The 13,299-nt window shown below is 36.3% G+C and overlaps 2 protein-coding genes across 4 annotated transcripts in view; one reads left to right on the top strand and one right to left on the bottom strand.

Annotated features, from left to right (window-relative positions):
• The window catches only part of ptpn22 (protein tyrosine phosphatase non-receptor type 22), an 18,140-nt gene extending 10,431 nt beyond the window's left edge, over positions 1-7,709 (bottom strand). Inside the window, exons 1-9 of one of the 2 annotated variants that reach the window (XM_079587391.1) lie at positions 7,192-7,603; positions 3,657-3,765; positions 2,984-3,060; positions 2,737-2,832; positions 2,517-2,555; positions 2,171-2,242; positions 1,564-1,623; positions 848-990; positions 45-111 (exon numbers count right to left, since the gene is read on the bottom strand). In XM_079587391.1, the coding sequence (XP_079443517.1) occupies positions 45-111; positions 848-990; positions 1,564-1,623; positions 2,171-2,242; positions 2,517-2,555; positions 2,737-2,832; positions 2,984-3,060; positions 3,657-3,765; positions 7,192-7,293 (765 nt within the window). In that variant the 5' untranslated portion in view covers positions 7,294-7,603. Of the gene's footprint in view, positions 1-44; positions 112-847; positions 991-1,563; positions 1,624-2,170; positions 2,243-2,516; positions 2,556-2,736; positions 2,833-2,983; positions 3,061-3,656; positions 3,766-7,191 lie in introns of both variants that reach the window. The other variant, XM_079587390.1, reaches the window with a different exon arrangement.
• The window catches only part of LOC306985309 (uncharacterized protein), a 19,703-nt gene extending 6,404 nt beyond the window's left edge, over positions 1-13,299 (top strand). The window contains exons 1-5 of one of the 2 annotated variants that reach the window (XM_079587410.1): positions 8,434-8,607; positions 9,615-9,947; positions 10,189-10,500; positions 12,168-12,288; positions 12,488-13,299. In XM_079587410.1, coding sequence (XP_079443536.1) covers positions 8,574-8,607; positions 9,615-9,947; positions 10,189-10,500; positions 12,168-12,288; positions 12,488-12,635 — 948 coding nt within the window. In that variant the 5' untranslated portion in view covers positions 8,434-8,573 and the 3' untranslated portion in view covers positions 12,636-13,299. Of the gene's footprint in view, positions 1-8,433; positions 8,608-9,614; positions 9,948-10,188; positions 10,501-12,167; positions 12,289-12,487 lie in introns of those variants that run through there. The other variant, XM_079587411.1, reaches the window with a different exon arrangement.

Below are 13,299 nucleotides of genomic sequence, written 5' to 3' on the forward strand. Positions count from 1 at the left end.
TGCCAGTACAATGAAAACTTCAGGAAGATGTGTTGAATCCTTACCTGTCTCTTCAGTAGATTCCAGGTATAGTCGATGGCACACAACGCACCTGTTCTTCCACAGCCTGCACTGCAAATCCCCAAACAGTCCCAAGAGAATGAGCCACAGTGAAAACACAATGATCTTTTCTTACATTCTTACTCTTAAGTGTAGTTTAAGGGTTACATTTTTCTAACACTGCTGTGGAGTTATAAGAATGATTTCATTTGAACAAGTCAATTAACTGCTTATACGGTACTCAGAATATTCTGTGTGGAAAAACAAGTTAATCGTTAAAAACATCATTTAATAACACTGATTTCAATTTTTAGCAAATCTCAAAATGAATATCCATTTTTCATACTAGACATTATACTATACTATTGTTTTCTCTGGATATTATTGACCTCCATAGTTCAGACTGAAAGATTGGTTGAGGAATGTCCAAATAAAACTATAAGTATATCTTCATATTATATCTTTTTCAGTCTTAATGGTTAAGGTAACTTATAAAGAATACCTTAAAGAATTAATTTCTCTTCTGTTGGTTATGTAATGTCTTTCAGCATAGCATTAACTGTCATTATAACTCAGTGCTAGAAGTAGTGCAGATGCTTGTTGGGGTATTTGCTTGTTGTTGGTCAACCACCTACATATTTCCTGTGTAAAAAATGGTGGTGGCCATGGTTACAGATACAAACAAATCTTGCGTTCATGGCCACTAAAACTTTACATCATGGCCACAACATTAGCGCAGTTTTTATCTGAATAGCCCCCAGCTGCAATCATGAATCATAACTCCATCACATCAGATACAGGCATTTACCTGCAGTGGATGCAGATGGGAAGCTCATCGTGATCCTGGTAAATGCGCATGTCCTGCAGCAGCTCCAGGATGGCAGGAATGGAGTCAGGTACTCCGTGATCCGGCCAGTTCACATAGTGCAGCTGTTTCAGTGTCCGGGACACCTGGAAATAACCGGTGTGATATAAACAACCTGGTTTGCTTGTCATTAAACCACCACATTTTGGTGGTTTTCTTTCAGCACTACAAAACGTCTTCGGAAATGTAAGCACCTGTGTATGTTGATGTTTGTTCCACTGTCTCCACTACAGTTGCTGCACTTGACTATTAAAACTGAATGCTTTTGTACTCTTGCGCAGTGACATTTCCACGAGAAAAAAAATATATCATAGGCCACCACAACAGTGTTTGACCTATATCAATACTTTTATATTTTGACTCAAGTGTGAACACATCAAGCGATCAGTTTATAAAGTACTTATTTAGCTCTTATTTTGGCAAACATCTAGTCTGGACAGTGAAGAAAAATTATTAAGAATGCAATACAGATAATACAAATAAATAGTAAGCCAAGAAAAACAACTTTTTTTTTGTGCTTACACTCAAATATGTTTTTGACTACTTTAATTGAATAAAATTAATTCAAATCAAATGAATTATATCTGTATAAGAGCTGATTGACTAAAAAAGAACTTTTTTCAGTGCATTGAAGTCAAGACCAAAGAAGTGTTACTTACTTGTTTGCATGTCACCTTCAGCGTCCTTATCAAATATTCTCCCTTATTCTCATCAGACTCCTGGACAAAAGCAAACATGTACGTGAATGGAATGTCCAATGTGCTGGTTAATGTGCTGGTAATATTTCGGATAATGTTATTCAATAGTGAATAACAATCCTACATTTTACTTTATTTATTTAGAGGGATGCATCGATATTAAAATTCTGGTTGACACGATAAGCTAATAACTACTTTCATGCTATGGTCGATTACAATTCTGCACTATTTTGTCTAAATAAATGAAATAAATAAATACATGTTTAATTTAGGCAGAACATGATTACATTTACAAGTTTTATTACATTATTACTGTTTTCAAAGATAAACTTTACACTAAAAGAAAAAATCCGTAGAAAAATGGAAAAGGGTACTAGTGAATTTTCTTCCAGGACATTATCCGTTAAGATTACAGATATTTTCTTTTTTTACATGTTGAGCTCTCTGATGTAGTGTTTTAGATTCAGGGTTGCTATACTGAGAATCAAGCTTGAACAGGCATGTGTGAGTGCATATAAAACACAAGGACAGGAAGTGTGGTGTGAGTGAAGGAAGAAGTGTCTCTTACATAGTGTATGGCAAAGGGCTCACACACAAACACATCCTCCTTTGACTCCGGCCAGTAACGCTCACATTTTTTCTGAAATAAAGAGGAAATGCAGCATTCAGTCTCAACTGCTCCCTTGAACTGCATCTGTTCTACGCTATGAGAATAGCACAGTAACGATTTCAAAAGTTGTGAAAGGGTGTGAGCTCAAGATAAAAAATGCAAATAAAAAGTAGAAGAAAATGTCATGCTTGATGCATTGCTTCACCTTTCTGAGGCAAGGAGGATGTGGTTAATAAAAATTTATGTTTTCTTTAAGACAGTGACTGACAACATTTCCTCTAATACACTGTCAGTTACAACTTACCCTTCCCATTTCAAACTCTCGGCAAGCCATCACAACAACCTATAGAGAGAGAGAGAGAGAGAGAGAGAGAGAGAGAGAGAGAGAGAGAGAGAGAGAGAGAGAGAGAGAGAGAAGTTATTGTGGAGGTATTTCTGCATGTGAATGATTCTCCTTTGCCAGAGATCGAACAGGTTGTACCTGTTTTTTGAAAGGAAGTGGAATGTGTGTGAAATGGTCATACCTGCACGTTGTATTCCCACAGCATCCTCCAGAAGTCAAGCACAGTGTTTGGCAGCGGGCCTTGTGTTGCAATATACGCCCTAGAGCCAAACACCCCCTGAGAAAAATAGAGAACAAATAGCAGCGGTTACTGATATTTTCCTCAGTGATTGTTTAAGCATTACATTTTCTGCTTAATCTGCATTAAAGTATTGGATTTAGTGTATGTGTGTATAGCGTGATATCTTTCTTGCATATAACCCTCTTACCTTAATGAAACTAGCGTTAATGTAGTCCGTGTCATGTTTGGATTTAATGAGGGAGAGCTTTACTCTGCTGTGATCAACTGTGAGAAAACACATTCGTCAGCACCTTTAGCATCAATCATCTCATGTTTTTTAAGCAGTGTTTTAACACAGCACAAATATTGTGCTAATCTCTCACACATATTTGTGTCATTTGCATTTTATACTACATCAGCTTTTTTAATGTAACAACCGAAAACGACACTTGCCATGTGTTACAATACAGTAAAGTACAGTATATTTTGGTATGGTATAATTACAAGACAGTATTTACGTTCATGTATCGCTCACTGTGTTTGTATACTGTCTACATTTCTATGCTGTCTGCATGACGTTGTGTTCTTTGTTGTGGATTTGAATGTTCTGCACAATTTTATATAACCTCTATATGCATTGGCTCTTGTTCTGGACTGGGCAAATGTCCATTGTCCATATGATTGATTATACGACTGTATGATTTATTGTGTATCCTTGAGCTCGGGAAAGGCACTATATAAATTGAACGTATTATTATTATTATATCATTAGAGAAAATATGCACTGTACAGTATATTATGGTACATTATATAGCAAATGCAATATAGTACTGTAATGTCATTTAGTATACCGGTAGTCAGATGTCAAATGTAATACTCACAGGGAACAATGTCCTTGTATCTGTTCTTCTTCACGTTATCTTGTTTGTCCGCAGCTGTGGAGGGGTATGTCTTCTCTGCTCGATATTTTGTAGACTGCCTCTTCAGTTTCTGTTTTGATCAGATTACATATAGATTCAGTTGTGATTGTGATTTTCTACGTACCCAAGGTTGTTCAACCCACAAGTTTATGGCTGAGATGTTAATATTGATATTAAACACTTTAGAAGAAACGGGGTTAACCCTGAATCCATTTGTGAGTTTTCATCTCTAAAGGAAATTTAAAGAACCTTATAGTTTTTTTTAATTGCCTTTTTGTAGTTATTTTATAGCTTGGCATTAAAATAGCCAAGGAATAAAGCTGGCATGGCATTAAAACACTAACCAACCAATCCAAATATGGATATTATTTTAGAAGACAAAGCAAAGTAAGAAAAGCTTCTTTTTCTGTTTTCGACATCTCAACAGCAGTGATCTAAGACTAACAGAATGCAGTGTATAGCCCTGTGGTTAAGATCTGTGAAAAATAGATAAGTGTGGCTGTGTATGTGAGTGTGTGTGGCTGTCACAACATGCACGTGGGATGTACCATCGCTCTCCTTTGTGTGTCTCTGAGCACAAGCACCTTGATACCAGACCAAGAGACTTTCCGACCACAGCTGAGCTTACGAGAAGCCTTAAAGGGATAGTTCACCCAAAAATGAAAATTAGATTTACTCACCTTCAAGTAATTCTAGGTGTATATGACATTCTTCTTTCAGATGAATACAATCAGAGTTATATAAAAAAAAATCCTGGCTCTTCCAAGCTTTATAATGGCAGTGAATGGCCGTTTCTGCTTGTGCGATGAGTTTGTGTTAGAAAAATGTTCATATTTAACACGTTACAAAGTGAAATTTTAGCTTCCGGCCATACGCAGTCTATTTACACCTAAAGCGCAACTTACGCAACTTGTGATGTCGTAAGTAGCGTAGTGCTTAATGGCGTACTGTAAATATCAGCAGTACGTCGCATTACTCGCATAAGTTGCGCTTTAAACTTAAGTGAAATCCGTGTGTTTGTTTGGCCGGAAGCTATTTTACTTTATAAGGTTTTAAATATGAATATTTTTCTTACAAAAACGCATCGCTTTGCTTCAGAAGGCCTTTATTAACCCCCCGGAGCACTTTTATGATGGATAAATGCACTTCAAAACAGAAACAAACAACCATTCACTGCCATTATAAAGCTTGGAAGAGCCAGGACATTTTTGAGTGTGAGGGTGAGTAAATCATGTGCTAATTTAACTTTTTGGGTGAACTATCCCTTTAAGAGCCAAAACAAACAGTGAGCAAATATAGCAAGCTGAGCAATTAGCATGGGATCTCTGAGCTAAAACAGTCAGGACGGCATGCAAGGGACCAGTCATCACGCTGTGGGAAACCCTCAAGTTTTGGACCGTGAGACTGGACTCGTATCTGGCATTTCTCTACATTTATGTCCCTTGTGTCGGGATACTTTGCGGCCCAGCAGTGAGGACCAGGAGTTCTGCTCTCAGGGTGATGGGAACTTAGGTTCCCATGCTCTGCCAAATAGACAGTTTCTCTTCCTGTAAACGTTCCTCCAGTGAGCGATTCAAATCACTTATTCTGGCAGAAGTCTTGTTTGGCAGCGTTTCGACAGATAATAAAGAAGCAGCATGTTTAAAAGAGCATTTTATAATCTGAGTAATTATTCACACTTCATGTGAATGAGAAAACTGGCCTGGTTTGACATTGGGTGTTGAACACTTTGCAGCAGCTGAGGACTATAACAGACACTGTGTAGCGTTCAGGCTGGACCACAGAGCATGTAGTGTTCTGCATAACAGGATGAAGCCATGGTGGCAAGGGCATGCCTAAATAAATTTGGTACTTCAGGGTTTGGCGCATTATGGCGAGTACGTAATGGGTGCAATAGCTACGAGAGTAACATACCTGTACCTTTTCCAATATTTTTATGACAATGACCCCAAAGTACTATATACGCTAGATATTTTCATATTCAAAGAGCCATTACTTTGTGAGACATAACTTGTGAGCCATTAATTTGTTCCCTTGTTTTAGTTAAATTGGTCAAATCAAGGGAATGAATCTTGTGCACACAATTTTGTAAAAAGACTGAGAGAACGAATTATATTGTGCGCATGATTTACTTAAATTGTGGGAATGAATTATTATATCCATTTACTCAAATAAGAGAAATGAATTCTTATTTCATGGCCACAATGTACATATTTTTTTCCCGCATGTCAGGTGCGGGGCTCTGCACTTTTTTACTGAAGCCAAATCAAATTAATTAAAACTAGAATTTATCTAGAAATGTTTTACGTTGTATTAAGTTGACTGTACCTTTGTTCTACCCAATAATAATGTTTGAAAAAGAGACACAATTTCACAGTGTTTTTCGCTGTAAATTTTTTAAAAATTTGTTTGTTGTTGCATTAAATATGTTTAAAAATATTTGAAGTGTTATGCATATTTAAGTTAGCGCTAAATATACATTTCAAAAAACAGATAAAAAATATTTATTTATTTATTTATTTGTATATTGGTGTGCCCTATAGCAAATACCATCTGGAAGTCCCCAGTTTGGAAACCTCTGATTTAGAGGACATTCTGCCTAAGATGAATTGACCAAAAATTATTCTTCACAACTTTTTCTTCAAAATGCGACTTTGTATTAACATTAGCTCAACTATAGTTTCTCTTGCGAAACTGCATAGTGCGGTAGCGACACCAAGGTTATGAGATTGATGCGCAGTCAACACTGATAAGATAAGATACGGTTTTGGCATGACGTTATTTTTTTGTTTGGTTTAGTTCAATGAAGAAAGCGCTTATTTCTATTTCAATATAATGTATTTATATCAGCATATAAGAGTATTATTTGAAAACCACAGTCCATCCCTCACTGCCTAACATCCTGTTTCACTCTAAGCAACTGAATGCACTGTAAGATGCTTTTAAATAAAAGTGTCTTCCAAATCTTTAGAGAACAAACTCATTTTTGCATTTTCCGTCGAAGTGACACAGCTCAGGATGGGTCATCATGGGTAACTCGCTCTCAGTCACCAATGCCATGACTATTCACATGGAATATCTAACAGTTGACATTCGAGGGGGAAAGCAAATAAAGGTTCATTTGGTGGAAATAAATCTAAGCAGTAGTGAGACGAAATACTACATGGGGCTCCCTGTTGTAGACAGTCAGCCATAGATTCAATAATCAATTAGTTCAATAATAAATAACATCACGACAGATGAAAACTTCTGTATGAAAGCTTCAATTGAGAGGCACTGTATTTAGAAGAGGAAGTCCCCGCTTAGCCATCAGCTCAGTGGCCAGACATTTTATTTTTAGCTTGCTTTTGGCACATGCATATAATGTAAAAAAGCAGAAACATTGGCACCTTTTTTAACCTATCGACTGTATCACATGACTTGAATCTGACCGTCAGAGAGCATATTTTCACCCTGCGGTGACATTTGTAAACGTAAGACCTAGTTAATAACTCACCAAAAACTCTCCGGCGAAGCCGTTCTCTGCCCCTTCTTGTTCTGCTTCCTTGCTGGTGATTTGGGCCAGTAGGTCCTTCAGAATGCAGGCTTGGGCGTCCATGGCATGATGTGTGTCACAGCAGCTTCCTCCGTCATGTCAGAGATAGGGGAGATCGGTGGGCTTCTGAAAGGTGTCCATCTTTGGCTTTCTCTCTTCGTGTGCTTCTTGTAGGTCTGCAGTTGAGTTGAGGAACTGTGCGATGTGTCGTCACGGAAGCAGTGACAGCAACAGTTCACTAGTTCTGTGGTCAACTCCAAGTATCACTGTGACCCTCTCCACCCTTCATATCTTCCTTTAGATTCTCTCACTCTTTTTGTTGCATACCTAGCGTTTATTCTGTCTGCGGCCTTCTCTCTCTTTCTGTCTTTCTGCCCAACACTTTGTAGCACAAGGTTTTAGAGCCAATACCCCCCACACAGGAAGCTTTTGTGGGTGGGTGAGCGCTTGTATGTGAAAAGAAAAATAGTGAAAGAGTCAAAGTCATTTGCTTCATCGCTGGAAGTGGCCAAGCCTGTTTGATGACATTCACAACAGTGGAACTAGAACATCGAGAATGTGTAAATGTAGTCAGACCAGAGAAAGATACTTGTGTGGCTCTTGAAATGTATTCAGGCAGTTGACCTGACATGTCAAGCATTGTCTTACTGCAGTTTGACATGCTTAACTGGTGTCTAAAACTATTTTTAAAAAGTTATATTTTCTTTATTATATTTTTTAAAAGTTATGTTGTTTATACTGCTATTAGCAATTAATACATATTTGAAGTATAATTTTTATGTTCATCTGCCTAGTATTTTAGTTTTTTATAGTAAAAAATTATATATATATATATATATATATATATATATATATATATTATATATATATATATATATATATATATATATATATATATATATATATATATATATATATGTAATGTTTTTTAAATGGCATTTTTAATTTAATGTTACTTGCCATTACACACAAGACTTCCATCTAGTGGCTGTTTGGTGAAAGCAGTCTCTGACCTTTTCCTGTTCTGTCCTACTTCACTGACAAATGTTCTACAGGTATAGCACTTTCTATACACAATTTTCCAATCTCGTCTGTAGATTGTCTGTATTTTAATTCTTATTGTTGTGAAGTTTTTGAATGAAAAAGTGCACTTTCACCTTTTCTAGAGTTTTTAAGTAAATTTGAACTGCGTGTGTACTTATGTCTGTCAGCATACTGAAAGACCCCACAAAGCCATTTGAAAACCACAGCTCGTCCATCTCTGCCTTACATCCTGTTTCATTCTAAACAACTTGCAGCAAGGTGCACCAACACAACATAATATTCACACCTTCAATAACACTATGAAGGGCTTGTTCATACTGCTTCTAGCTCAGAGTAAGTCTCTTTTTACAGATTTTTTAAAAACATATTTGATGCAGTAGTTTTTATATTTATTTGCCTAGTATTTGTTTAGTAAATGAAACCTAGTAAATGTCTGTCAGAGTAGTTTTGTAAGGAGACCAGGGACGGCTGTAACGTGGGTTGAGCTTTACCGTCAGTTTAGAAAATAGGATGAAATACTGTATCTATCATGACCACCCAAAAAGTTTATAGGACAATATTTTGGTAGAAAAAAATCAACATTTAATTTCTGCATTAAAACGGTTGATTATTTGATTTGCAATCATGTTAATGTTAAATGAGCTGAACCGGCATCGCCTGAATCTCCTTTTGTTCTCTTGTGAATCAGATTCTCGTTTAATTTGATAACATGCATTTAATTTTATTCAAAATGTTAAACTAAATATTGGTAATCTGAGCAGAGAGAGAGAGATATAACCACTAATCTCAGTGATTGTAACACAACTTTGCCAATTTACGTCTAGTAAAGGCACATAAGATTGAACAAAATGACTAAGATGCACACAGACACTGTTACGGGTTTGCTAATGTTTTTATTTATTTAAAATGTTTCAAATAAAAATTGTTTTAAGAGTTTAAAAAATACTTTTCAAATTCGAGATACATGGGAAAACAGTTGGTTATCCATCTATCGTTGATTTAGATTTTGAGATGTGTGGATGTTGTAAGTGGAAGCAGAAATACGTGAGCTTTCAGGGGCGGGTTTTAAGCAGATTAAATGATTGGAGAAGTCCTGTGTATGTCACCAGAGAGAAATCTGTTGTTTTCATCAGAGGATCCGGTTATGACATTTTGATTTAAACATTATGAGGTCAAATCATAAAAACAAAAAAAGATTTAGAAAATAGAAACCAAAATCTCATTTAGAAAATAGATAGGGTGATTTTCATATCGTGCTGATTTTAAATCCTCGAAACAAAACAATATTTTGATGATCATCTTTATTTGTGCAATGTTTAAAACTGTGACTTTTTCTCTAGTAAGTATGCAGTTTAAATGTGATAAAACAAAGATTCAAGCAACAATTGGATGCACGTTCACTATTACCTGCACCTACGGAACAACCCATTTCCGATTTAACAAGAAGTACTGGTGTGCTGGAGACTCCAGAGCCTCGTGTGAGGTTCTGATGGACACGGATGGATTCACACAGTCTGCGTACAGAACACGAGCTCAAATCATCGACGGAGTTTCTAGAGGCTTGATTGTTCATGTAAGAGATCTGAAGTTGGACGACACTGGGATATATTGGGTGGCGATTGACAAAATTTATTCTGATATAATGACCAGGATCCAAGTTACAGTAACAAAAGGTAAGACTTAATTTTCATCGTGTGAAGTTTCCTAAACCAAAGTAAGATGTTGTTTTTTTTTTTTTACACATTTTCATCTTGATGTTTGGCACAAGCAGAAATAGAATATAAATTTATGTCATGACAACTCTCTGAGTGTTTGGCATGGTAATGGATTTGACAATGTTGATATGTTTGGTCTTGGCAGAATAGATCTGCACCATCTAGAGTTCCATGACAGAACTTGCGTATTTAATTTCAGAGGCTGTAATGAAACCACACTTTTGGCCTCTCAGTTCTCTGGAGATGACATGCTGGGGACAACTAGCTGTGTTTCGCTGTAGGAGTGAGAGAGGAACGGATGTGCAGTACACTTGGTACAGAGTTGAAAAACCAAACAACATCGTCCTGCACAATTCCACTGATCTCCATCTCCATTGTTCAAATATCACTGAAGGCAGCCAACTTTTCTGCTTGGCCTCTAATGATGTCAGCAGCCAGAGCAGCGAATTTATTTCTCTGCAGATCCTTCAGCCTGCACACAAGAACTGTGTTTATCTCATCTCATCTAAGGGTGAGTTTAACCTGTACATTGATTGTATATTACGTTTTTTTATTACATTGGAATTACTCTCTGGAATTCAAATTGGCCAGTCGCATCATTCACTGGTCAGTTATTTTCGAATATTTGCCGTCATCTGTCATCACAATCTCACAGGATAATGTAGCCTAATTATTTTACGAGGTGGCAAATTCATATGAAAACTTATTATTTATATTAAAAAAAAACTAAGCATGAAGATGACCACCCCTAAACATAACCATCACTTGGTCATAAACAGATTGTACAACAAAATTAGATTGTAATTCATATGAATTAGCCACCAATTCGCAAACATAAAATGGTTACAAATGCCACTTTCGTCGACTGTAGTAAAAATGACCTCAGAGTAGCCTACCTATAATATTAATGTGGCTTATAATGTGTTGATAGGCCAATCGTTTCGTACAATACAATGGTGTAATCATTTTTTAAAACTTTTAAGTACATTAGTTTTACTTTACATGGATGGACACGATGTAGCATTTCTTTTTAGCATATCAAGCACAGTACAAGCATCAGATTGTTACTGTACATAATTAAATGGAGGGGAAAAAGCAAAAATTAAACAAGCATAATAAATGCTCACATAAGAATTAACATATAATCTCAGTAACATATGCATATACATATAAACAACTAAATAAACCAGAAAAAAAAGAAAAGAAAAGTTATCCAGAGCTTGTCTCCTTAAAATAATCTAAAAAAGGGCTCCAAGATGTCAAGAAAAGATCGGGTTTCATTCTAACTCCAAATGAATCTTTTCAAGTTTGAGGGCAAAAGGTGAAAACCCCACTGACGGTAGGTTGGAGGAAATGGCAGCTTCCAATTAATTAGTATAAGTCGTCTAGCCAACAGTGTGCAAAGTGCAATAGTATCCATCTCTAAAGCTGTAAGTTGAACATTTTCCGGAACAACCCCAAATAAAGCTGTCAATGGGTTGGGGTCTATTATGTGGTAAGAATTCCTGAGACACAACTAAATATTCCACCCCAAAACCTTAATAACTTATGACACGACCAAAAAGAATGAAACAGAGAGGCTGGCTCCACAACACAGCGTGGGCAGGTGAGGTCTAAATCAGGAAATATCTTGTCGAGTTGCACCCTAGACCAATGAATAAGATGCACTACCTGAAATTGAATAAGCCTGTGCCTACAGCTAACTGAAGAAGAATGTATCCTTTTTAAGATAGTGTCCCAGGTTTCATCTTCTAACAAAATACTTAACTTTTGCTCCCAGAGAGATTTTAATGACCCGCTAGATGGGGTTTGTTTGCCATTTATTATACTGTAAATCGTTGAAATGGCACCCCTTACATGGTCTAAAATACACTCCTAGACACCACAGGGGCAGAGAGGAACTCCGGAAAATGTTTACTGGCAAAGCTCTGAACTTTTGAAATACCGGAATAAATGTGAATAGGACAAAGAAAGTGTATTTTTAAGTTGGTCAAATGAAGCAAAATTATAATCTATAAATAGCTGATCAATTGTAACTAGACCATGTGACTTCCAAATATTGAAAGCCCCATCAAAAAGAGAGGGTGGAAACTTTTTACAGTAATGTTATAGTTTTGTGCTGCATTTACATGGTTTTAAGATGTCTGACAAGAGGATGAACCTCACGTTCTCGATTAGCTCTCTCTAGCTATGACTGCATAAGAAGCACAACATCCCTCTCAACATCCATCCAAACTACAGAGGAATTACTGAGCTCTGCAACAGTCTCTCAACTCGCATGGAGTCAGAATAACACGACGTAAGTAGTCAGACACGAACAGAAAGCTATGCATGAAAACTCATACTTTATTTCATAATTTAATTCCAAATATGACTGACTTCATTCTGTGGGACAAGAGTATTAATATTAAACATTTTGAAAAATATAATCGTTTCAATGCAATTTCAACAAACGTATGTACGTTAGAAGGCTGAAAACTCTTATGATCTTGTTCTAGGTCTTGGTCTGGCTTACCTCTGTGGTTTGAGTGTCTTCGTTGGCTTCTCTTCTCAGTTATGATTACAATCTTATATGTAGTGCTCACATGCTCAAAATCAACATCCAGAAGGCGTATGGCTCAAGTCAAACACCCCAAACACATCTGACTGAGAACCATAGTCACATCTTCATTACAGTGTGTTTTTTATTCATGGTGTGCATGTACTGTTTGCATTCTTTTAACTTCATGTCAAGTTACTGTATACATGTCAGCACTGAATTGATATTTTTTGTCTTTATTATAAACAAGGTACTTTCAAACTTGTTTAGATATTTCAGCTTTAAGTGTGCTATCTTTATTTAAAAATATATATTTAAAAAAAAGATTATGTATTCACTTTGTACAGTATTCGAGAATATCACACGATGCTCACATCACAAGCAGATATCAACATTAATGTCATTAATATGAGTGCTATAGGGAATGTAAAGATGGATTTTTCTCAATACCATAGAGTTTTATATATATATGCAACACAAAATAATAATTTGATTCCTCCTATAATATAAAAAACCGTTGTTCAAGCTACTATTTTTTTGTTTGTTAATTGTTAGGAGAACATTTTTCCGAGTTGCATTTTAGCGGATCTGGTTACATGAGAGAGGATTTCCACTTGTCCCACCCATCATGTCCCATGTTTTCATGTTTGTAGTTGTACTGTACATACACAAATTCTGAAGGAGCTTCAGTGTGTGTGAGTAAAGTTACATCTTTTTGAGCTTTTCTTATTATTAACATTACGCTTTAGAGATTGTATGATATATTTCTGC

This window comes from Phoxinus phoxinus (assembly GCF_949152265.1).
Source record: "Phoxinus phoxinus genome assembly, chromosome: 18".
Taxonomy (NCBI): domain Eukaryota; kingdom Metazoa; phylum Chordata; class Actinopteri; order Cypriniformes; family Leuciscidae; genus Phoxinus; species Phoxinus phoxinus.